The sequence below is a fragment of the Molossus molossus genome, unplaced genomic scaffold (genome assembly GCF_014108415.1).
Source record: "Molossus molossus isolate mMolMol1 unplaced genomic scaffold, mMolMol1.p scaffold_m16_p_14, whole genome shotgun sequence".
NCBI classification, from domain to species: domain Eukaryota; kingdom Metazoa; phylum Chordata; class Mammalia; order Chiroptera; family Molossidae; genus Molossus; species Molossus molossus.
Genome location: NW_023425349.1, coordinates 58,089,859 through 58,117,376, shown reverse-complemented (window position 1 = coordinate 58,117,376; position 27,518 = coordinate 58,089,859). Strand labels below are relative to the sequence as shown.

At 35.7% G+C, this 27,518-nt stretch overlaps 1 protein-coding gene across 3 annotated transcripts in view; it reads right to left on the bottom strand.

Moving 5' to 3' along the window:
• The window catches only part of UHRF2 (ubiquitin like with PHD and ring finger domains 2), an 88,286-nt gene that overhangs the window by 26,469 nt on the left and 34,299 nt on the right, over positions 1 to 27,518 (bottom strand). For all 3 annotated transcript variants that reach the window (XM_036260453.1, XM_036260455.1, XM_036260454.1), the window contains exons 4-6: positions 19,726 to 19,944; positions 5,771 to 5,880; positions 3,270 to 3,456 (exon numbers count right to left, since the gene is read on the bottom strand). In XM_036260453.1, coding sequence (XP_036116346.1) covers positions 3,270 to 3,456; positions 5,771 to 5,880; positions 19,726 to 19,944 — 516 coding nt within the window. The remainder of the gene's footprint in view (positions 1 to 3,269; positions 3,457 to 5,770; positions 5,881 to 19,725; positions 19,945 to 27,518) is intronic.

Below are 27,518 nucleotides of genomic sequence, written 5' to 3'. Positions count from 1 at the left end.
TGTGCTAAGAGTGATTAGAAATGCTGTGTCTTTCAGACAGTTAAAGCTCCTGAGGTGGTATTCCAGTTGAGACCAGGAGTCAGTCATATGAAGAAGTCAGGGAAAGCATTTCAGGCAAAAAGACATGAAGTGTAAAGGTCTTGAGGAAAGGAAGGAATGGTATGATTTAAAGAACATTAAGGTGGGTAGAGCTGAAGTTTAGTAACCCTGATAATCATACCAGTATTTCTCTTCAGAGGCCTTATCCAAAGGTGGATTCAGGCAGTAAGTATGATAGGGCAGGTTACATTCAGAGGAGATTGGGCATGTTCAGGGTGGTGTGACCACAGGCAGGCCAGGTTACATTTAAGAGGAAGACATTAGGGGTTTTCAATAGGTGCGTAACCTGATTCAGAACTCAGTGCGATCACTCTGCTGCCATGGAAGAAAGGAAGCTGGTGAGCAATGTGAAAGCAAGGAGACTAGGCATTTATTATAGAAGTTCAGGGAAGAGATGGTGATTTGGACTGAGGTTGAGAAGAAAGATTATGGAGAACCAATGAGATATGCTCGTATATCATTGGATGTAGGGTACACAAGGGCGGTGTAAACAGGGAATCAAAGATTCCCCTCACTAATTTTGGACTCACTAATTTTGTGATGCCAGGCAAGTAAGCAGTTGAATATAGGAATATAAAACTCAAGGGAGATTAGATCTGAAGGTATAAATTCAGAAAACAAGTGAGTAGTGCTTTGGGAAACTCTGAAATCTGGTAAGTGAGAGAAGACCAAGTAGGAGAAAAGTCAGATCATATGGTATCATTCAATCTATACAGAGTTAGCAGCTGAGCAGTACAGCAAGGAGAGGACTGAGAAGCCACCACTGGGTCTGACAACAGAATAAGTTTGTGAGCCTGACATAAGCTGATAGAGTGGAGTAGTGGGAAGGAAAAGTCAGACTGGAGTATTGAAGTACGAATGAGAGGAGAGAAAATAAAATAATCTGTGGAGATAGCTCTTCAGAAGCTATGCCATGAAGGGTACAGAGAAATAGGATAGGTAGCTGGTGGGAGAAATGGATTCAAGGGGAGAGGGTGTGTGTCTGTTTAGAAAACACAACAAGATTCTAGCATACAGCCCTGGCCGGGTGGCTCCAATGGTTGGAGTGTCATCCCATACACCGAAGGGTTATGGATTCGTTTCCTGATCAGGAGTCAAGGTTGTAGGTTACATCCCCAGTCAAGGCATGTACAGGAGGCAAATGATCAGTTTCTCTCTCTTTTCCTCTCTAAAAATCAGTAAAAACAGCCCAGGTCAGTTTGGCTCAGTAGTCAGAGCGTCGGCCTGTGGACCAGGGAGTCCTGGGTTCGGTTCCCACTAAGGGCACGTACCTCGGTTGCGGTTTGTCCCTGGCCCTAGTTGGGGTTGTGTGGGTGGCAACGAGTTGATATGTCTCTCACATAGATGTTTTGCTCTCTCTTCCTCCCTCTCTCCCTCCCGCTCTATCTGAAGATAAAATGCAAAAAAAAAAAATTCCTCAGGTGAGGATAAAAAAATCAGTAAAAACATCCTCAGGTGAGGATTAAAAATAAAAAATATTCTAATATTCTAAAAATATATAATATTCTAATGAGTATAACCTCGCAATGGTGATTCAGGAGAGTAATTCACTATAGGAACAAAGTTCCTGAAAAAACAAAGGATATGGAATTGTGAGAGAAGGTAGAAGGGGTCGCATTTCAGAGAAACAGGAATTTACCGCCCATAGAAACAAAAGGAAAATATGAGGCTTAAGAGGAAATATGGTTACTGTGTTAGTAAAATGTGAAGCGGGGGTAAAAGAAGTTATACCCCTTCCTTTCTTCTATCACTCCTACACTCTCTGTTGTAATAAAAACTGTCCTAAAATAGGGGTGGGGAAGCAACTTAAACATCCTCCATGCTAGCAACAAGGCCCATAGTTTAAAAAGAAAACTCTTACTATGACATTAAAAAGTTCATTATAACTTTGGATACATTTTACCCCAGTCTCCTTTCTAATAATTTCTTTTTGTAACTAATTCAATGGAAGAAATACAGATTTTTTGTCAAGTATATTTAACCTTGGTGCCTGTTTCTATTTATTAACCTCATAGGATTAAATACAATAATCCATATAAAGCACCGTTAGTGTCTAGCATTTATTAAGTGCTTAATAGCTACTAAGTACTATTTTAGAACATAATAGGCACATCTAAAATAATTGGGAGTTAGAGGAAAACCATCCACAAAGGTTTCCCAAATGAAGTCATATTTAAATGAAAACGTGAAGAGCCCGGCCACTATGGCTCAGTGGTTGAGGGTCAACCCATGCACCAGGAGGTTGCCGGTTCAGTTCCCAGTCAGGGCATATGCCCATGTTGTGGGCCAAATCCCCAGTGAGAGACATGCACAAGGTGGCCAATCGATATTCTCTCTCATCGATGTTTCTCTCTCTCTCTCTCAAATCAATAAAGAAAAAAAAATTTTTAAATGAGAACCTGAAGAAATAATATCATCCTGAAGTGAAGCAAAGAGTGAAGTGAAGCACATTTTCCAAGAAGAAAATGTGTTAAGAGTGAAAGCCCAGCCCTGGCCGGTTTGGCTCAGCGGTTAGAGCGTTGGCCTACGGACCAGAGAGTCCTGGGTTCGGTTCCCGCTAGGGGCACGTACCAAAAAAAAAGGGTAAAAGCCCAGAGGAGAGAAAGAACATGACTTATTTAAAGAGCTATAAGAGCCCTGGCCGGTTTGGCTCAGCAGTTGGAGCATCAGCCTGTGGACCAGAGAGTCCCAGGTTCAGTTCCTGCTAGGGGCACATACCAAAAAAAAAAAAAAAAAAAAAGAGCTACAAGATATTTAATTTGGCTAGAGGATAGAATATTTGGGGAAATAAAGAGAAAAGTGGTAAGAAATATAGCTGGAATCGCTGGAGAAATCAACTAAAAAATACTGTGCAGGACTCTAAGGCAACATAAAGCCTTTGAAGCAAAGCAGTAACACATTCAGATTCGCATTTTGAATGAACAGATTCCATATTGGAGAAGAGACTGGAGGGATTAAATATAGAGCTAGAGACTGGTTCAGAAGTTGTAATAACTGAATATAATAAATGAATAAAGGTATCAATGTCAGGTGACCATTGGCTATAAAATGTTAAGTACTTTAATATACATTATGCATCTTTAGAAATCTGTGTTTGGTGGTTCAAATACCTATTTCACATTCAATTTTAACATAGTAAAACAAACAAACAAAAATCCTGATGGTCATACCAGTATTCCTCTTCAGGGACCTTATCCAAAGGTGGGTTCAGGCAGTAAATATGATAGGCCAGGTTACATTCGTCACAAAGAAGCTGCATGCTGGGTTCCTGTTTTCCACCACATATATGACAGGAGCAAGAATGGCAGTTCTTTTCTGGGTCTCCGCCACAAAAGTCACATTCGGGGTCATTTTTCCCTAATAAGAACAAAATACAGCAAGCCTAGTCTTAAAATCATTTTTACACCTATGAATCTTCTAAGGAAAAACCCATGAAAATACCACACAGCTTTTTTAATGAAGAGAAAGGAACCATATAATAATCAAGTTTGGGACTTTTAAGAATAAATGCCTGAGCTTCATTCTAGACTTATGAATTAAAATTTTGGGGATTGAGCCCAGGCATATGCCAATAATAAATCTAATTACACTCAATCATGAGGGTAATGCACTTCTGTCTTAAAAATTTGTATTGACTAGACTCACGGTTCCCCACCCAAATGTGTACCAATGCAGTGAACTCACTGGAGAACCTAAGATATCTTACAATTTCAAGGGAAATACAGTATTTTGAACAAAGTTGTTTGGACCTAATTAGTAAATAGAACTGTTAGGTATCATTTGTCTTGCAGATCCAAACCCTTCCTTGGGTGGACTGAACTAGGAGGGGGAGGGCCGTTAGGGGTTGGCAAGCCCATTTAGTTCCCATTTTATGCCTCCAATATTCTCTTTATTAGTAATATAAGTGGCATTTCTAACTCAGTCGATTTTTATTTTGTCAATTGGTTCAGAATTCTGGCAAGTTAAGAAGTACCATTTATTGCCCCTTCCACATCTAAATCCAAACACCTTTTGACAAAGTGTTCCCTTGAAATTTAAAAATGTACATAGGTACACAGAAAGTCTTACAGTAATGTTCAGAAAACCAAAAGTTAAACTTAAATGTCAACCAAAAGAGGAACAGTTGGATAGGTTTTATGTAAAACATGGGTAAATTTACAAGAACTATTAATACAGAGGAAGCCAGGTATATTAAATTCAAAAGGAAATTGGAGAATAATTTAAAAAAAAAACAAAATTATTTAAATACACAAAGATGAATTATGTAGAGGAAGATGTCTAGAGTGGCATGCGCTGTTAGAGTGATTACCACCTGGGAGTTCTATACTATTTGAATTTATATAGTTCTACATTCTGAATTTCTTACAAATGTAATTTACCATATCAGGACTAATCTAGCAATATAAGGAAAATGGGGGAAAGCACTGACAAATGAGATTGAGGAAGAAAAAAAAAAGGCTACAACTGATTTTAGCACTAACTTTTGACTGATCACTGAATATTCTTGCTAATGAAGATTATAATTTTGTTTGACTTCTAGTAAGGTAGCTGGAACAACATCTAAGTAATGGAAACATAACAAACCTAAAGGGCAAATGTCAGATTTTTGGTTTGGAGAGTGAGTGATCTGATGAATGGAAGTCTGGCTGTGGCCCTGAAATGGTTTCTTTACATAAATTTCAAAGTTGTAGCTATTAGCATTAGATAGAGAACAAAAATATATGTAGACATACTAGGGAGAAAACAGAAGATGTGAAAAAAACCTAGTCAATGTTGGTTTTCTATTGTGTTTCACTGAGAAAGACTAAGTCACATTAAATAGGTTACTCATCAAGTTACCTCTATCCCTACAATATAACCATACAAGTAGCCATACAGAGTATGCCTTAAGGTTCTTAACTCAAATCTAGATATATTAGCATTGCAGCTTCAAAAAATGAGAAGGGCCTAGACAGGTAACATGAAAGTCTGTTTATTAATGTGTTCAAGTTCTTGTCTTATAATCTTGCACAATTGTGGTAAGAAGAGGTTAGGCAGGATCCCTTTCATCTTAAATAGTTTTTTTCCAGAATACACTAGACATGGACATGTGGCATAAAGTCAATGAATTTCTCTCCACAAAAAATCCTGAATTAACAAAGTGTGAGACACTGTAATCTATTTGGAAAGATAGCAATTGAATCATGACTGAAAAGACCTAGAATCTAGTCGTTCCTCTGTTACCAACTAGATGTATGATATTAAGCAAGTAAAATACGTACAATGAAGAGGTAGGGCTACATTCTAATGATTATATAAACCTCATTTATTACCTTCCAAAAATATAAGGATCGATCAGCACTATTACTCTTAGGCTCTACCGGTATAAAATAAATTTCATTAGTAAAAATTAATCTTGGATGGCCATAAAATTAGTGAAATAGAATTTTTATTTGAACAGAACCTATAGCAGAGAAAATGGCAATAAAATGCCAAGATAAGAAAATATTTCTTTGAAAACAAATTTTATCATGAGAAAAATCCATTAGACCAAAATGGATCTTAAAACTGCTGTCTTGAAAATAAAATTGTATGGGCTAAGTTTTCTACTTCCTCAAAAGTTATTCCCTGGCCAATTAAAATGCCAATCATATACAATATATGTAGTCTAAGCCCATAAAAAAATTCATACTTAAAAACTTTCCATCTGCCAATGAAAGAGGATGGGCTCCAGGTTTCTCGATCTTGAAGATTTCATTTACAAATCTTATCTGGCAGTCATTTAATTTTCCTTCGGAACCCCTGTTTAAAAAAGGAAGAAAGGTTAACTTCTGCCAGCAAAATCTAATCATATGCAAATAATAATTAAAAGTCAGTGTGAAAACTCACTGAACTTTATCTATTTACTAATTGGGATTATAATTATTCCAATTACTCTGAGTCATTGTTTCCAATAGAGAAAAAAGTCCAAAAGTAATTATTTAATATTCAAAAGTTAAGTGTAACTTTAATGTAATATTAGGAAAAAATTTAGAGACTACACTTAGGTTATCTGGTAAGAAGATAGGTATCTTGTAAATTTAATTTAAAGACTAGATAAAATGATTCTCTCAATTAAATGAAAGATTGAAACATATTCCCAATAAATACAGTGAGTTTCTAGGTAATAAGATAACATCATTAAAAAGAAATGTTTCAGCCCTGGCTGGTATGGCTCGATTGGAGCATTGTCCTGTATGATTCCCAGTCAGGGCTCCTATGGAAGGCAACCAATCAATGTCTCTGTCTGTCTGTTTGTCTCTCTCCCTTTCCCTCTCTCTCTAAAAATCAATAAGCAAGTCCTTGGGTGAAGATTTTTTAAAAAGTCTTTCAAGTACTAAGCCATATTTTTCATAGATACAATCTATACCTGTTTGCATATGTTTCATCAAAGTTTCCTGCTATGACTGTAGATATGTACATTTCTCCTTTTAATCTGTCAAGTTTTGCTTTATATTTCTGAAGCTATGTCATTGGGAGTATACAGATTTAGGATTCTTAAATCTTATGAAGTGTCTCTACTAATACATTCTGTACCAAAAATGTATCTTTTTTAATTTGCTTGATGACATTTTCCATCCTTTCACCTTTCTTTTAAAACTATTAATGTCAATACACACAAATGCAGAAAAGTGCATAGACAAATGTATAATTTTTGCCTATGTTTTGAAGACTCTAATCTATAAATTTCCACACAATCTCTTTCTTCCTTGCAATCTGTTGAACTCCCATCATTTATCCTATAAAGTTTCCCACAGTGTTGATTTTGACATTTACAGTCCCAAAGCGTAGTTTAGTTTTTTCTGTTTGTATTTCCAGTAAATTGGTAGTTGGATCCAGAGCAGTGGTCAAAAAACTTGGTCCACTGCCTGCTTCTGTAAGTAAAGTTTTACAGAAACATAGCTACGCCTCCTCATTTATGTATTCTCAATGGCTGGTTTCCTGCTACAATGGCAGAGTTGTATAGTTTTGACAGAGACCACCTGGCCACCAAAGCTTAAACAACTTACTATCTGGACCTTTACAAAAAAAATTGTTTTTGTCAAACCTGGCTTCAAAAAGCATAATCAAATCCAGGTTCATTTTTCGGTAGAACTATTTAAAGTCTATTTCCATCAGGAAGCACCTAGTTATTTAGTTGCATTTTCCTATGATGACAGCAGCCACAGATGCTCAATGCCTAGATTAATTCACTGGGGGTTAGAAAATGTTGATATTCCAGTTCTATCATTTCCTGCTCATTTATTTGCTGGAATAATTCCATACAGAGAAACTCAACATCACGAACTATTTGCTGACTCAGTGGTATAGTTCATATATATATATAACAAATGTAGATTAAATACTTTATCAGATTTTAAAAGAAATAGTTCCTCTAACATCCTATAGAGGTGACCCATGAGTTTCTATATTACTAGATATTCACATATTTAAAGTGCTTCAATACTCTGTAGTTATTTTCCTTATTAATGTTCAAATAGTCTCATCTTTGGCCAATGGGATCTTCCAGTTGACTCTCAAATTTTTCTGACAAGAACTTTGCAGCATTTGTGGGCTTCCTTATTATTTATAAGACAACACATTCCGAGTTCATCTTGTATGTTTTCTGCCCCTAGCCTGAAGACTTATGTCTAAGGAAGCCTTGTTTCTTTTAGGTACACATGGTATTTAGACCATAATTTAGGGACTAGAAAAGCTTGTTTGGAACTGGATTGATATTTCAGTGGACAGAGCTATAGAACTGAAACAACACATTAACACATACAAAATACCTCATGAGTTCATATAAGCTTTCTGTTCAAAATTCAGGACTAAAGGGTGAATTTACTTTAAAAAACAAACAAACAATTATATTTGTTTCTCCTTCTTCTCTAATCAGAAAATACACCAATGATCCCTAAATTATAATGCTACAGATACTTATTTGCTTTATCCCAAAGTATAAACAAGACATTCTCACCAGCTGTCATTATGACTGAAAATGCTTTAAAATTTTTCTGTATATTTTCCCTATGTCTTAGTTATATTTAGTGTCAGATCATATAACAATTACATACATATTATACTTCCTCCTTTCTATATCTCCTTTAGCCCTAGTTCTAAGTATAGCAATATTTTAATTTTTACAACCATTCTTTGTCAAATTCTCATGTCATCTCAGTGGTCTGAAGTTAGTTCTCTAGATTTCCCAGGAAGTGTTCAAGAAAACAATGCCTTCCTTAGTTCTAACAAGTTAATGAGTTGCCTCCAACCTTTATATTGAAGGCCAGTTTGGCTAGACTTAAAATCCTTGGCTCAGGTTTTCTTGACTCACGCATGTCTTTCTGTGATACTTTCATTGTAAGGGTGCTATCCTAGTTCCTTCTTGTTTTTTTCTAATTTTGTATGGTATTTGACATCAATTCTTGTCTTTTCTTATTTCATTATTTTATTTATTTATTTATTTATTTATCCTCACCTGAGGACATTTTTTGATAGTTTGTTCAGATAGAGTAGGAGGGAGAAAGAGAGAACCATCGACGTGAAAGGGACACATCGAGTGGTTGCCACCCACATGACCCAACCAGGGCCGGGGACAAACTGCAACCGAGGTACGTGCCCTTAGCGGGAACCGAATCCGGGTCTCTCCAGACCTCAGGCCAATGCTCTAACCGCTGAGCCAAACCGGCCAGGGCTCATTATTATTATTTTTTTTATAAAATTGACTTTCTTGAAATTTTAGAGGGTATAATTTCACTTAACTTTGCTAGTATATAGCTAGAGTTCCACAGAGCTCACTCTATTTCTTGTTGCTTTTTAAAGCATTAAATACTATGGCAGCTAAAATCCAACCAGACAGAAATCAGATCAGTAGTTGTCTGGAGTCAAGGCTGAAGGTGGTGGTGGTGGTGGTGGTGACTTTAATGGAGCCCACAGGAACTTTTTGGGGTGATCAAAATGTCCTATATCTGGATTACAGTGGTGGCACAGGTATATATACTTGCTAATATTCATTTTACTATATGTAAATTAGGACTCAAAAATTACTTTTTAAAAAGACATTATGGAAGTTTATTTCCTGAAATCTCTGGCTCTATTCCTCTCCCCTACTTTTTTTTTTTTTTTTAATTTATGTTTTGTGTGTGGTACATGCCCCTAGCAGGAACTGAACCCAAGACTCTCTGGTCCGCAGGTCAACGCTCAACCGCTGAGCCAAACTGGCCAGGGCTCCCCTCCCCTATTTTTTTTATTTTTATTTTTTTTTTTTTTATCCTCACCGAGGACATTTTTCCATTTTTTTGTACAGATAGAGTGGGAGGGAGAGAGAGGAAGGAGAGAGAGAGAGAGAAACATCGACGTGAAGGGACACATCGAGTGGCTGCCACCCGCACGACCAACCAGGGCCGGGGACAAACTGCAACCGAGGTACGTGCCCTTAGCGGGAACCGAACCCGGGTCTCTCCGGACCGCAGGCCGACGCTCTAACCGCTGAGCCAAACTGGCCAGGGCCCCTCCCCTATTTTTAATTGGATCCCTTTTTCCTTGGTCTTCATTGTCTCTGTTCTATTCAGTTTGGAGTGCATTCACAGTAGTTTCTTCTCAATATAGGGCTTTGTCTTGGAATGGAGCTTTAGTTAGTTTTGAGAGTTCATAGAGGTCTAATTCCTACAGACCTCACTGCAAACTGCTTATACTCACCCAAACTGGGGTGCCTACTTCCTTTTAGCTTCAATTGTATTATTACCTATTGTTGCATAACAAATAAATTGCCCTAAAACTAGTAGCATAAAACAAAGATTACCTTACAGTTTTGGTGGATCAGGAATTTGGAAGAGGCTTAGCTGGGTAGGTCTGGTTCAAGATCTCTCACGAGGTTTCAGTCAACCTGCTGACCAGGGTTGCAGTCTCATCTAAAGGCTCAAACTGGGGAAAGACTGAATTCTCAACACAGTAGCTGGCTTCCCCCAGAGGAAGTGATCTGAGAGAGCCCAAAATGGAAGCTTCAATGTTTTTATAACCCAATCTCAGAAGTTGTATACAATCACTTCTGCCTTATCCTGTTAGTCACACAGAGCAACCATAGAATATATGAAAGGCAACTATGCAACATGTGAGTACCAGGAAGCAGGAATTATTGGGGGTCATTTTGAAAGATGGCCACTAAGCTGCTATTCTCAAAAGAGCTTGCTGAGTTAACTTATTAGAGTTCTTGGATTCATCATTATACCCTGTAGTCAGCCTCTCCTTCCTCTTACACAGACATTGATACCACACAGGTCTTATAGCTTTCAGGTGTTTATCCCACCAACTATTTTGGTGTTTTGTGCAAAATGCCAAATCATCCTAACAGTTGTAGATGTTGCCCATAAGTTTTTTGGATTATTTTAGTTGCTCTATGTTTTTATATAAGGACATCTAGGGAGATTAAAAATCTATGGTGTTTCCCAGCTGGTATGGCTCAGTGGTTGAGCATCGACCCATGTACCAAGAGGTTGCTAGTTTGATTCCCGGTCAGGGCACATGCCCAGGTTGTGGGCCAAATCCCCAGTGGGGCCTATACAGAGGCGGCCAATCGATGTTCTCTGTCATCAATGTTTCTCTCTCTCTCTCTCTCTCTCTAATATCAATAAAGAAAAAAATCTATGCTGTCATCTTCTTAGAATTAATTCATTCTCATATTTTCAACTTTTATGACTTCATAGGTCTTTCTCACAAACAGCATATGGGTTTGGTTTTCATTTTAATCTAGTCTGCTGATTTTTTTTGTTTGTCATTGTAACATTTAGTTTACATATAGTTAATATAATGGCTGATATATTTGGGTTTCTTTCTACCATTATACTATGTTTTCTATTTTATCTACCTTTTTGTTTCTTTTACTCTTTTAACTGCCTTCTTTTGAATTTTTCTAATACTTATTATTGTTTGTACTCTATTCATTTGCTAACATTTTATTAATTTTTAGTGGTTCAAACTATTTTAAGTTTTACTTTCACTACTCCACTGATCATGTTAGAATTTCACAACTTCATTTACCAACTCCATCTTTTGCATGGTTGTCATGCATTTTAATCTATACATATTTGAAACTTCACTATTATTGGTTTGAATATAGTCGTCCCTTGCCACTTCGCGCTTCGACTTTGCGGCTTCACTCTATCGCGGTTTTTTCAAATCACCCTAAACAGTTGTAGGTGTTGCCTGGTTGAAAAAACCGCGATAGAGTGAAGCCTCGAAAGTCAAAGCGCAAAGTGGCAAGGGACGACTGTATATAAATAAAAAATCCTACTTCACTGAAAGTCATTTATAGAGGTAGAGTCTGGAACTGATCAACTGTGACAAATGAGGGTCGACTATAGTCTATTTGTACTTTACTTATATAGTTACCCTTCTTTTGTTCTTAATCCTTCCTGTATTTCCATGTTTCTAGCTGAGATCTCCTGCTTAAAGAACTCCCTTTAAGTATTTGTTTTGGTGCAGGTCAGTTAGCAGTGAATTCTCTCAGGTTTGGTTTGATAATGTCTTTATTTCAGCTTAATTTTGTAAGATATTTTCATTAGAAATGTATTTCTAAGTTGAGAATATTTTATCAGTGTATTCAGATGCCATTCCATTGTCTTCCAGCTCACAGTAAGTCATCTTCCCTTCGTTCTTATCTTTAGCTTTCAGCAGCCTTGTTACGGACATGACACTGCATGCTTTGTTTTATTTATCATCCTGTTTAGGATTCATAGAATTTCTTCAATCTGGGCAGATACTATTTATCAATTTTCAAAAATTCTAGCTACTATATTTTCAAATATTTTATTTTTACCCTACTCTCTCCTTTTTTTGGAACTAGAATAAAATGTAATGCATGCCTTTTCACCAAGTTCCATATGTCCAAAGTCTATTCTCTGCTGGTTTCCATGTTCCAAGTTGAATCTTTTTCATTGATGTAACCTTTTCTTCACTAATCCTATCTTCTACTGTATCTAATCTGCTGTTAAGTCAATCTAATGACGTCTTCTCTCAGACACTATATTTTTCAGTTCTAGAATCTCCATGATATTATAGATTCCAATTCTCTGTTGAAATTCATCCATTTTCTTGACCATTTTAATCACAATTACTTTAAAGTCCCTATCTGATAACAGATTTATCAATATCACCAATGAGTCTATTACTACAGTTGGTTTTTTCTTCTGGTTTTGGATTATATGGTCTTGTCTTTTGGTAGCATAGTATTTTTGGCTCCATGGCAGTGTATGTAAAACATTTGAGGCTTCAGATGTTGTCTTACCATATAGAAGGTACAACTTTCCTTCTGCTCAAAAGATATTATGTATTACTGATTTACAGTCTTGGTAGGATTTAGTCTACCTCTTTGCCTTAGCCATCTAGTTTTCAACTAAGGTATCCAAATATCTGCCAAAAGCTTTGAATTCTACCTCTAGCCTGTCCCCAGTGCAAAACTAGGTTTGTACTGCATCCATAATTTACAGAGTCCCCGGGGCAAAAAGCAACTACAAAGGCCAACTGCCTTTTAAGGTTTTTCCTTTAGAGTGATAGCCCCAGTAAGTTCTCCTTTTGTCTATGCTGCTTCGAACAGATGATAACTATATTTGATCTGGCTATTCTAGAATTTTAGATAAGAATGATGATTTACTGCCAGTTATTCCATTCTATCCAGAGACAGAAACCTTCCATATATTTAAGAACTTCAATAAATATCACAAAAAAGTGCTTCAAAACTAAATTCATTTCTTCACTCATATTATTTTAGTTGAAGGCTTATCTCACCCACTTCCTCTAAACAAAACTGATCAAGTCATGGATCAAAACAAAATGTGTAAATTGGCAATTCATTCCTTCAAGAAATACCATATTTCATTGAATCTAATAAACCAACAGTTGTATAACATTATTTTATGTACTAAAAAAAAGAAATTGGACTGTAATGAGGCAGTCTAAGGATCAATTGGGACACAAAATGGAAGCCAACAACTGAGATACATTATTTTATAAAATCCCAAGAAAGCAAAAAGCCAGAGATGAAGGACCCTCAAATAAAGCTAGAATGCCAAACAGCTTCTCTCATAGTTAAAGATAAATGTGATATATTACCTTACAATAAGAGACAGAAAGCAAATATGCCTATTTCAGTATTACCACTGGGTATAAGGAGAAAAAGTATCCCCTAAGAATTGAACCACAAGATATGATTCATGCAGCTTTGCAGATATGAATTGCACTACCAGTGTGGTCTAAAAAAGCTCTCAAACAGAAAATTTGACTTCAAGTTGGATGGCACTCCCAAGATGACTAGCAGAAACAAACTCAAATCTCTGAAAAGAACCCAAGTTCAGTCAGTCCAATGGCAATTTTAAGATACATCCTAATTTCAGAGATACTAAAATATGAAAAACTGTCAATATCCAATTCTATTAAATGTTACAGTTACTGAAAACCCATTGAAACTAGTGTCTAGAACAGGACCTGGCACACAGCAGCAAACAAAAATCAAGGCATTAACTATTCCAGTGGTAAGAGAGGCAGAATAGGCCTCAAAGATGTCGATGTCCTAAGCCTAGAAACCTATAAATATGTTACCTTACATGGCAAAAGTGACTTTGCAGGTATGATTAAATAAATAACCTTGAACTATGGTTGTCCAAGTAGGCCCAATGTAATCACAGGGGACCTTAAAAGTAGAAGAGGGAAGAAAAGATAATCTGAAAGAGATAACATTGTTGGTTTTGAAAATGGAGGAAGTGGGCCATAGGCCAAGAAATTAGGCCTCTAAAATACGAAAAAGGTAAGAGAAAGAATTCTCGTTAAGAATCTCCAAAAAGAACAGATCCTCGCTGATGCTTTTTTTTTTTTTAATTCCTTACCCGAGGATATTTTTTCTATTTATTATCAGACAGAGTGGGAGGAAGGGAGGGAGGGAAAGAGAGAGGCATAGAGAAACATCGACCTGACAGAGCCACATTGATTGGTTGCCTCCCACATGACCCAACCAGAGAGAATGAACGCCACTGAGGTACATGCCCTTGACCGGAATCAAACCTGCGACTCACTGGTATGCAGGCCGATGCTCTAACTGCTGAGCCAAACAGGCCAGGGCTCCTTGTTGACACTTTGATTTTAGCCCCGATTAAACCCATGTAAGACTTCTGATCTAGAGAACTATAAAATATAAGTGTTATTATTTAAGTTACTGGGTTTGTGGTAATTTGTTGCAGCAACAACAGGAAACCAATCCTACAATGTAAGGCAAGAAAAATAAATGTCATGATAATCAATACTATAAAGAAAAATCAAAGTAAGGGAAAATTTAAGTAACTTATGCCTGATATGTATATATGATGTTACATAGTGTGATAAAAAAAAGCCTCTTTCCAAGTGATATTTGAACAAAGAACTAAAACAAGAGACAGAGTGAGCCAAATGAATGCATGTGTGGAAGACCAGGCAGAGGGAACAGCAAATGTCAAGGCCTTGAAGCAAGAGCATGTTTATATGATTAAGCAACACAAGAAGGCCAACATTGTTGGAATACAGTGAACTTTGATTTATAACTTGATATAGACACTTAATTTGTACTCTACAATAACAGTACATTCAATGATAAGAATTATGACTAAAGAGATTTCATGATAAACAAGTATGAATAAAATTTAGTAAATAAATAAAACTCTATAAAAATGACACTGAAAATCAAGTAAGTACATTTACAGTGTTACAGTAAAACAAATTATTTTTTGCTATAGGATTCAAATTCTATTTATGAGTATATAAACTAGTATGACTTCCTGTGATACTAAATATAACATACATTACCATAATAAGTGAACAAATTATTTTGAAAAATACATTTAGACTATAAACTTTTGTTTTGAATTCTCTAAAATAGAAAAAATAAAAGTTAAAATAGAATTTGATAACTAGAATTCAACAGTTTAAGCATAGTCACTTTTTGGTACTCACAAATTAAAAAAAAACAAAACCATGAACTTTAACTCCAAATTCCCTTATCAAATCTCCAAAGAGATTAAAAATCATCCCTACTTGCTTCTTCCACTGCACCTTCAATACAATAGAAGATCAAAGCTGACAGTTCTTTGCAAAAGTCTAATAAAACTAATAAACCTCTGGTGAGATTAAGAAGTCACATACTAAATTCAAGAATAAAAAAGAGACCATCACAACAAAGACTCTACACATTAAAAGATGAGGCTACCAAATAAAATATGACAATCAACTGAAATTTAGATAAAACAGACAAGTTTCTAGAAAATTAAATCCTATTTTAAGAAGAGATAGAAAATCCAAATAGTCCTTTGATCATCACAGAAATTGAATCAATCTTAAAAAACCTTCTCACAAAGAAACTCAGCCCCAGAGGACTTTACTGAGAAATTCTAACAAACATTGAAGAAAAGGACACAAAACCCTGCCATAAGATAGAAAAATAATATTCTACCAAATTATTTTATAAAACCAGCATCATTCGTGAAGGACAGCTACATAGAAAAATTAACATGCAAATTTCACTCAACACAAATATAAAAATCCTATACAAAACATTGTCAAACAAACCCACGGAAGAATATGCATAAAATACCTGTATTAAACTAGTTAATGATGAATTTTGGAAGTTTTTCTTGGAGAGCAGGAGGAAAAAACAAACAAACATGCTATCAATATCTCCTTTCAACAATGTACTAAAGAGTAACTGATGAATAAAGAGAAAGCAATCAAATAAAGGGGCAAAACAAAAATGTCATCCACAGAATTATAATTATAAAAATTCAAAAACAGCCCTGGCCGGTTTGGCTTAGCGGTTAGAGCGTTGGGCCGCAGACCAAAGTCCCGGATTTGGTTCCTGCTAAGGGCACATACCTCGGTTGCAGTTTGTCCCCAACCCCGGTTGGGGTCGTGTGGGTGGCAGCCACTAGATGCATCTCTATCACATCAATGTTTCTCTCTCTCTCTTCCTCCCTCTCCATCCCACTCTAACTAAAAATAAATGCAAAAATGTCCTCAGGTGAGGAGAAAAAAAGAAAAAAAAATTCAAAAAAAATATACTTGTAAATTAAAATTAGTAAATCTAGTAACTTTCCTGTATCCAAGATTAAAAGTTACTTGTATACCAGTAACAAAGAGAAAAACAAAATAAAATACCATTTACAGTAACAATAAGTAGTACCTAAGGTTAAATAAGGATAACAAAGAATATATAAGATCAAATCTCTATCAGGTTGAACCATAATAATTGCCAACATTTAAATATTTGAACCTACAAAAGCATATTTCATATGGTTCAACCTAATAAAAACTTGAGAAAAATACATTAAAGACCTAATTAAATGGAGAGAAATCACATTATGAATTAGATTCAACGTAACACTTATCAAATTCCCAATGGTTTTTATGTGGACATTACCAAGATGACTGGAAAATTCAAATGAAAATATACAAAGCTAAGAATCTGCTGTGTCATATTATGAAAGTGTGTAACCGATATAAGGATACACAAAACAGATCAATGTTATAGAATGCTGACCAGATGGATGTATCAAATATAAAGATACTTGTGATGAGGTGATATTGAAGATCAATGAGGGAAAAGTGGGCTTTTTGATAATTGGTAAGTTAGTGCTCGTTTCGGCAGCACATATACTAAAAAATCAAGGTAAGTTAAACCCTTACCTCACACTGTACACAAAAAACAACTTCAAGTGGATTAAGGACCTAGAGAAAGGCACAACCACAAAATTTTTAAGGTAATAATGGAGAATGTCTGTATGCTTTCTGGGTAGGGAAAAGTTTCTCCATTCTCCCCTCTACATTTTATTGAGATATAATTGACATAGCATTGTATAAATTTAAGGTATATAACATAATAACCTGATATATGAATATATTGACAAATGATTACCACAAAAAGTTTAGTTAACATCCATGATCTCACAGTTAAAACTTTTTTTTCTTGTGATGAGAACTTTTAAGATCTACTCTCTTAGCAACTTCCAAATATACAATACACTATTGTTAACTATAGTCATCATGGTACTCATTACATTCCTGGAACTTGTATATCTTATAACTGGAAGTTTGTACCTTTTGACCATCCTCACCCATTTCTTTCCCCTGACCCTGCTCCTCAATCCTCGAAAGTTTCTTAAGCAAGAAGGTTTCTTACAGAAAGTATAAACACAAGAAAACAATTTTCATAAACTTGACTATTTAAAATTAAGAACACTATTCAAACATCAAGGAGAAAAGATAAGTCATAGAATTGGAGAAGATATTTTCTCCACATATAACTGAAATGGTCAAGTTTTCACAATTAGAACTCCTAAAAATCAGTAAGACAGACTACCCAACTAACAATAACAAAACACCAATGTTTGAAACAGGGTCCTCACAAAGATATCCAAATTGCCAATAAACGTAAGGTTCTCAATCTCATTAGGAGGCAGAGAAATAAAAAGTAAAGCTAATGATCTACTATTTCATTATACACCCCCAACTGATTATCAAAACCTCAAGTATGACAAAATGTGAATGAGAATGCAAAGAAATGGGAGTTCTTATATTGCTATGGAAGCACAATCCAGAACAACCACTTAAATATTTGGTCCTAGCCATTAAAGTTGAAGATGCACAGGTTTTACAATCCCACAATTCTACTTCTGCACAAGATGTGCACTACAAAAACTAATCCACAGAACCACCAGGTCACATATGTTGTCATGGCAGCACTGTCTGTAACAACCCCAAACTGTCTATGAACAGCAGAATACATGCATACCTTCACTCTATTTACCCACTATTTCCAGTGAGGAAAAAGATTTCTAACCATGAAAAAAATCCAATTCACAAGCCATACTGGCTCCTTTTTGGCTTTGTGTTCCTAATGTGTCTAGTAAAAATTTAAATGACGAAGAACATAATACTTTATATAGGACAGTGTGTTTTACTTTTGGGATAACTATCATATAACTTTTCTCTCTAGTGAGTCAATATTTACCTATCTATAATTTCTGCTCATTCTTAGTTCTAGTCCCTAAAACCAGGGTGGCTCCTTTCTAACTGTACTTCAGAATCACTCAAGGAAACTTTTTTTTTAATAGCAAGCCATTTTTCATCTCAATGTGATGTATTGTTATCCTCTCCTATTGTGTACACGTGCTTTTTTGAACTTCCTGAACTCAAGTACTTTATAAGGCTCCCTATATAACCAATTTATATATATATTTTCTCTCCTTTTCTTCATGATCTGTATCCATATCAGAATTTCAAGTGGCTTGGAAGTTTGTAATTGAGTTACATCCTAATTCTGGCAATAAAATCACACTTGTGTTTGGATAAAGTTCTACAACTGTTTTCTAAAATATAAGCTATTTTCAGCACCTCACACAACATTCTTTTTCTTTACCTTTGGAGTCAGCAAAGATTTTCCCATCGAGGGTAACAGAATAAGTAGTTTAGATTTTACAAGCCAGACAGTCTCAGGTGCAACTGTTCAACAATGCTGTTGAGTACAGAAACAGCCACAGAGAATACATAAATGGATGAGCAGCGCTGTGTTCCAGTAAAACTTTCATAACAATAGGAAGCCAAGTGGGCTGTAGTTTATAGACCCCTGCTTTATATTATTAACCATAAGCAGATGCTTGATCCCCGATTGGTCATCTCAATGTTACCAAAGGTGTAATATATCCATTATGTTATATATTATATAAAATATATAGTATAATAATTTAGAATAATCCATCTAACCAGAACTTGACAAGAATATTAGTTTGGCTGGTTCCCTTATGTAAAAGAAAACTGTCAAGGTCATCCTAGAATCCTCAGTGCTTAACACAGCAAATGTATTTCTAAGAACTGACTCATTCTAAATAAAGGAAATGCACAAATATGTGTTTAAACACAAGATTATTAACTTAAACATAATTTATAATAAAGAACTGGAAACAGTTTAACAAATCTTTTTGTATGAAAAAAAAAGTAAATTAGTGACTATTCATCCAATAAACTATTCAGCAGAATCAGACTAAGAAAGATGGTGATATTTTCCTAAGTGTAAAAAGGTAGCTGTGAAACAATGCATCGTAATATATCACTTGAGGGAAACATCTAAGAGTATTTCTTAAAAATTAATGATGAAAATACCCGAGTGATTTGGTATTTTGGTGACATTTTACCTTTTAAATTTTCTTCATTAAGTTTGTCAAATTCTGTAAGTTGAAGAAAATTACTATATAAAGAAACATTTAAGACAGTCTTGCAAGCCCAGCAGATAGCTAGTTAAAGGCAGACAGTCACAGCTATTATATCAACATAGATCCTCATAGCAACCATGACTATTGAAATGCTCTTGTATATTATTTGGTTTAATCTATAAACATTCTGTGAGATAAACAAGGATTTCGCTAATAAAACACTCAGTTATTTCAAAAGTAGGTATGAAGATTTAAGGATATTCTTAATAAAAAACTCTCAAGAATTTATTTTTAAGTCTCCTTCAGTATGTAAATTTCCATCTTTCATAGATTTTTTCTTTAAAAAAAGGAACATGTGCTTAACACCTAAAAAATACATTCTTAAAGGCATCAGTGAAGAGAATCTTACCCCAAGAAAATATTCACACGAAGTTCTTTTTTGGACCTTGAGATTGTCTTCAATGCAGTAATTTCTGCATCAAACCAAAATCCTCTATTACTAGGACTTTCTACATTGTAATTAACCATTACCACATCACCGATATTTAATTCATTCCATTTCAAAGTGGTTCTAGCTCGTGGCCGAAGATCCTTCACATTTATTTCTACAGTACCACTTTCCGGATATCTGAGGAGAGAAAAAGAAGAATCATAGGGCACTGCTTACGATAACTGCCAAAGACTAAAATTATATACAACATATGTAAAAACCTAATCATATTATTCTTAATGGCACTTAAGGTAAGTGATACTTATTCATGATGTTAACTGCCAGAACAAATAATTCTTGCTAAAATCTTAGTGAGACATTCTTCGTTAGCTTGGGGGAAGCGGGGGTGGGGGAATAAAAACAAAACAAAACACAATTTAAAAAACCCCACAAGTTATTCCTCCACCTTTTCTTAACCCAAGTTTAAGAATTACTTTAGTAGGAGTAGATGCTGACCTCTTCCTGAACCTGAAACCAATTCCAGTTTTGCCATTTGCTTTAAGACATAATAAGAACATGAACCCAGTACATTTCAATAGCCTCCATTTTCCCCGGAAAAATGTTAAAAAATTCTACTTCTTACATGTAGCCAGCTCCCTAGTAATGGCAAAAACAAAAACAAACAAAACAAAACAAACAAAAAACATAACAAAACCAATCTGGAAATTTTTATGTATCAGAAAGTAGAATCATGTGAGAGAATTGCAGCAGAATCTTAGTTTTTGTTTCTAAAAGTAAGCTTAACATAAAACCAATCCTGACATGAATTTAAAGCTTTAGAAGGTTACTCAATTTTAGGCCTAATTTCTGGTATCAACAGACCAAAGATAACAATGTAACTGTCCACAATGGTTTCTGTAAAATTAAGACCTGTACCTTTATGTATTGGTAGGTAGTAAGTAGGTAGAGGGACAAAGAAATGAGTAGTATCTGGTTTGTGCTCTTGGAAAGCTCTACTGGGCACAGACTTACACTACTATAGTGGTGGTTCTCAAAGTGTGGTCTCCACTCCAGAAGCATTAGCATCACCTGGAAACATGTTAGAAAGGCAAACTCTTATGCTCCATTTCGAATCTACTGAATCAGAAACTCTGGGAATAAGCCCTAGCAATTCTACTTTCACAAATCCTCTCAGAAATTCTAAAGCATGCTCAAGTTTGATATAGGAACACAATAATTAAATGCCATTCCTTAGTGTGACAGCATTAGCAAGTAGAAACTAAGGGGAGACAGTTACCCTTAACCAACTGAGTGGCCTATTCAAAATGTAATGGGTCTGGAGTTGGAATCAGCTCTAGTAGCTAGGCTTCGTTGTTCTGAATCAAACAAGTACTATGCAGGCCTAGGTATCTCACAGTATATCTAATTCACTTAGAATAAATGAATATTAATCCTAGGTGGGATCTTTTTAATTACCCAATTTAATCAAGTCTCTTCACATTTTAGTTAATTGGAAAAAAAAAAAAAATCCCAGAATTAGCAAGGGGCCCATTTTACCCTCTCAGTGCCATATTTCCCTTCTACCACAAGCGTTTCAAATAACCATGCAACCTTTGCTCGGACAGTAAGTGATGAAGTATCCATTTTAACTCTAAAAAGAAAAGATAATTGATACTGGACCAAAGACAAGCTTAAGCTTTGGAACTCATTCATTGCATGCCTAAGTTCCATGAAGAAATCTATACACTCTCTCCGAGACAGACCTCATATTTGACTGTCAAGATGTCCCTGCCTGACTCGTCCCGCCCCCCCCCCCTTCTCAATCTTCTCTCCTAAATAAAAACATTTTAAATGAATTTCCTTCAACTTACATGGCAAGGCTTTTAATCCTTTATCATCACTCAAAATGTTTTGTTTTTAGCCTGCCTGGGTTTAAATTCCCACTTTATTAGTTTCTTACTACTGTGTAACCTTGGGAAGAAAGTTACTAAAACCTCTCTATGACTGTCTCTCATGTGTAAAATGTGCCTAATGGTAACTAACTGTATTCACATGGTTGTTTTAAAAACTAAAATTAGAAAACTTGTAAAGTAGTATCAGTTATTAATATTCATTATCACAGAAATAATCCTAAAGAAAGAATGTGACAAGTACAAAGCCATGTCTATGGTTCTACTCTCCTTCCATTTAAATTCCATTTTTAATGGCCAAAGGTAAACTTAAGAGATCTCTGGAGTAACACTTGGTATTTATATACTCATATTGTTTCATATTAGTTTGGTCAGAAAAATAACCAATACGTTCTTAACCTATAAAACAAAGAAGTTAATCTAGATCTTTTAGGGCCTTTCTAATTCTAAAGCTGTGAATTTGTTTCCTGCCTCAATATTTTAAAAGTCATATAGGATAGAAAACTCTTTTTAGATGATGTTCTTTTCTCAGCTGTACTGTGAAAATTAAATTTTGACATCATATTATCATGTATCTGTATATTTAATGCTGTAATGGCAAAAACATTATAAATTTCCATTTATTTGTCTAAGTTTGTTAAAATTAGATACCAAGAATGGAAATATTTTGAACCAAGTAGAGAATTTGAGCATTTTAAAGTTATATACAAAATGTTTATAGAAAATAAGGTAAAATAAATCACCCCATATTTCAGAACATAAGAATTTAAGCTATGTTTGTCCTGGGACTAAATTTGTACAATTTCAGAACAGAATTATATTGTACAGTATATGTATACATAATCTACATGTATATATACTCTCTATATAGTAAGTCTCTAAATAAATCATAAAAGTGAAGTATATTTTTCTAATTCTAGTAAGAGATGTTAAGTCAATTGCTATATAAAAAAATAAACATGGAAGGGGCATATATAAAATACTCTTACCAAAATCAACATCATCCAAGTGCTCAAATATTACTCTGCATCTTTTCCTGAGCATCTTCATCTACATATATCTTTTTTTTTTTTTTTATCCTCACCTGAGGACATTTTTCCATTTTTTGTTCAGATAGAGTGGGAGGGAGGGAGAGAGAGAGAGAAAGAAACATCGACGTGAAAGGGACACATCGTGTGGCCACCACCCGCACAACCCAACCAGGGCCGGGGACAAACTGCAACTGAGGTACGCGCCCTTAACGGGAACCGAACCTGGGTCTCTCCCAACCACAGGCCGATGCTCTAACCGCTGAGCCAGACCGGCCAGGGCTACATATATCTTAATACTACATAGAGTGATGACTCTAAAGCTCCAGTCTATTATAAATTTTCCTCTTCAGATTCATATATCCAACTACAATTCTAACACAGATGTCACAGAAGCACCCGGAATTCAAGTTATCCAAGATAGAATTCTCACATCCCATAATCTGCTAATGCTGAGTATTCTCTTTCATACTCCCAGAAATTTAGAGTTATAGCCAATTCCTCATAATTTCTCCATCCAGTTACTGGCCCCCTTATACTATACCTTTAACACTTTTGTAATGTAACTATACCCCCTTACTGAAGACCTGCATTTCTCTGATTCTACTGTTAAGGCCCAACATATCTCTGGCATTAGGGTCATACCTTATAGTTCATGTCATACTTTTGCCAAAAATTCTAAAATACAGATCTACTTAAAATATTTTGTGAAGTTTGATAACAGTATGTTCATAAACTGTGGGAAAACAAGTATTCTCATATATTACTAAGGGGAATACAAAATGGTACTGTCTCATTGTAGAGGGGAATTTGGCCAAAGCCAGCAAAATTGTCTATATGTTTACCTTCTAATCCAGAAATTCCACTTAAAGAAATCCATCCCAAATATAAGTAACAAAAATCCTTATGAAAGGACACATACACAAGGTGATTTTATAGCTATACTGTCTATAATAGGACTAGAAACAATTTAATGTCCAGAATAGGAAACCACTTAAAATAATATGGTATAATAGAGTATTATGCTCCTATAAAAAAAAGAATATGATATCTGCTATGGAGTGCTACATATTAACTCAAAAACAGCAAGATATAAACAGTGTTCATAGTGGGCAACTTTTCCCCTAATGAGTGAAAACACAAATATATGTGAATATATATGTATATATAATTATACACTTATATTTTGAAACAGAAGGACAAACCAAAACTAATATATATAGTTACTATAAAAAGAGGTAAGAAATAGGGTATGAGGAACCAGGAATGGACATGCTATTTCTCCTAATGTATTTTGTTTTGGAGATTTACCTGTAGAATGGAGATTTACCTATAGAACCATGAAATGTTTCACATAATTATAAAACATAATTAACAATAATGTGAGAAAATCAAAAGCAAAATGAAAAAAACCTAAGTGTCCATCAGTACATGACAGGATAAAAAAGCTGTAGTACATTTCCACACTGGAATACTACTCAGCCATAAAAAGGAAGGAAATCTTACCCTTTGCAACAGCATGGATGGACCTGGAGAGCATTATGCTAAGTGAAATAAGCCAGTCAGAGAAAGACAAGTATCATATGATTTCACTCATATATGGAAACTAATGAACAAAATAAACTAACAAACAAAACAGAAATAGAGAACAGACTGAAAGCTGTTGGGGGTGGGGGTTGTAAGAGTGGGTGAAAAAGTAAAGGGATTAAGCTAAAAAAAAGAAAACCCAAAAAACTCACAGACACAGACAGCAGTTTGGTGATTACCAGAGGGAAAATGTAGATGGGGGTAGGTAGACATAGTGTCGGGAGATAAATGGTGATAGAAGGAGACTTGACTTGGCTTAACGACGCAGAGAACTATTACAAGTGACTTGAAGATACTAAATTAGCCCTGGCCCGTTTGGCTCAGCAGTTAGAGCTTCAGCCTGCGGTCCAGAGAGACCCGGGTTCAGTTCCCACTAAGGGCATGTACTTCGGTTGCGGTCTGTCCCCAGCCCTGGTTGGGCCGTGTGGGCGGCAGCCACTTGATGTGTCCCTTTCACATCGATGTTTCTCTCTCTCTCACTTCCTCTCTCTCCCTCCTGCTCTATCTGAATAAAAAATGGAAAAATGTCCTCGGGTGAGGATAAAAAAAAAACAAACTAAATTAACTGTAAATTCCTAATGGAGTTATTTTCCAAGGACATAAAGTAAAAAACAAATAAGCAAAACACCCCCAGGTTTTCAGTAATCATATTGTTTGCAACATTAGTACTGCTCATCTGAAACTACCATATGAGTAAAATAAAACAAATCAATGGTGTTATTATTAGGAACCTTGATTTTTAAGGTTAGGAAAAAATAGATTAAAGAGATTAAATTATAAGCCTTTAACTCCAGATTTAATTGGAAATATCAATAGATATTTAAGTATTTTAATTACTTAAGTATTTCCTGTGTCCAAAGAGAAGACCTAGAAACATGATCAAATAAGTATCAATGAGCAGCCCAGGTTATATGCTCCAAATACCATCTTTGACTAAAAAGAACTAGGGCTCTCTGAAGAAATGGCTGAATCCAAGCATGGGCAGGAAATAAAAAACGTTTGGGATACCCTCTTGTACCAGAATGCAAAGAAGCCCCCCAAAACTATTATGTCAGGTTCAACACGAAGGAGCTTTCACAGACAATTTGGGTACCAAAAACAAACAAACAACTGAAAAAAACTGAGATGAAAACAACTGTTAAAATCAATTAGTTCATGGTATTTAAAAGTAAAAATCTCACTGGCCAAGCTCTGGCAAATGGTAGGAAACTTATTCTAAACACTGAAAAAGTTCAAGAATCAATAATTTATCCTACCGTTCACATATGAACTAACTGGTTGAGGTACGTTCTTTATGAAAAAATAATAGCTAATAAATGAAGGAAATGAGGTATCACCATTTTTGCAACACTTAATGAAACAGTGATCTAGATAAAGATTGATGGCTGCTAAAACCATTAAAATTGGTAGCAAATTTCACAATAGATGACAACACCTAAAATCTTATGAGAAGAAAAGCCGGGATTATGTGCCTCCCAATCACATACAATGAGTAATCACCATCTCTCAACTAGTCTTATCAAGTAATATAATTTAAATCCAACCAAACCTCTAGAATTAAGTATAATTAATTCTAATTAAGGACATCAACAAAGGAACATGTTAAATACCATTACAGAAATGTAATCTGTCAAGTCCAGACAATGGGAAAACGGAATAGATTGTCACTTGTCTTTATAAATAAACAGCAAGGAAAAAGGGGGGGGGGGAGAGTCTGTAGGTTGAGATTTAACCTATCAACTAAATGTAATGGGTAGATCTTGTTTTTGATCCTTATTTGAACACCTTAAGTATATTTTTTAAAAATACAGTTAAGGAAGTCTGAACATTATCTGGTTATTTGATATTAAGAACTCATTATAAATTCATGTGAGATTTGTTGGTGGCTTTTTAAAAAAAATGTGTTAGGATATGCAAGTCCATCCTCAGGTTCAGTGATTTGTTAGGGGAACTCACAGGACTCATTCCCACACAACAGCACATAGTTGTTCCCAGGGCTATGATTTACCTCAGAGACAGGATACAGAGCAAAATCAGCAAAGGAAAAAGGCACAGGGGATGAAGTCCAGGGGAAACTAGGCGCAAACTCATAGATTCTTCTCCCACTGGAGTCACACAAACATGCTCAACTCCTCCAGCAACAAGTTATAACAACCCATGTGAAATAGTATCTACCAGAGATGTAACTACAGTAAAGAATACCCAAAATTTTTATTAGGGGTCAGTCATGTAGGCATTCATTGCCCAGCACATACCAAAATTCCATATTCCCAGAAGCAGGTGTTCACATAAACCATATTGTTTACATAAACAGTTTAGGCACAGTAAGCCATTTATATCAGGGAATGATAAAATTCCTCCTGAAAGTCAAGTTCCCAAACACCAGCCAAAGGTCAACTATATAGACCTTTTAAGAAACAGCAGACTCAGGTCTAATATGTTGGCTCTTTTCTATACACTTCCAAAAAACAAAAAAAAATGTTTTTAGCTATTTTGTCAGTTGAATGCTTTAAGATGTCAAAATAAAGAGGAATCTAAGAAAGTTAGGAAGAATAGGAGTAGGTAGCAAAAGCCCGTATGATGATGGTCTGTCACTTTGTTTTTTGTGTTTTTTTTTATCCTCACCCTAGGACATTTTTCCATTTTTTGTTCAGATAGAGTGGGAGGGAGGGGGGGAGAGAGAGAGAGAGAGAGAGAGAAACATCGACATGAAAGGGACACATAGAGTGGTTGCTACCCGCACGACCAACCAGGGCCGGAGACAAACTGCAACCAAGGTACATGCCCTTAGCGGGAACGGAACCTGGGTCTCTCTGGACCGCAGGCCCATGCTCTAACCACTGAGCCAAACCGGCCAGGGCTGGTCTGTCACTTTGAAAAGAAAGAGGGTCAGGCATAAAAAGCATAAATGTGTGTTGTGTGTATAGTATAAGTCTGACAAAATCTTGGCCAGCCCAATGGTGAGCTTTGGTCCAGAGACTCACCATACAGTCCCACATCAGGTAGAAACTGCCAGGCTCTAGAACTGCTATCATACGTAGTCATTGGCTAGAGGATGTCAGGAAAAGTGTGGCCTTGAACAAACAATGTGGCAGATCTCAAAAGTACCGTACCTAAAAGTTATGAGCTAACTACATGCATTCCTTGCCACTGGTCAAGAAAGCAAGTTCTTTCTTGAGGAGAGTTCTGAGCAGCACACCCACCACACGTTAAAGCCATACATGCGGCCATTTATGGTTAAAATAAT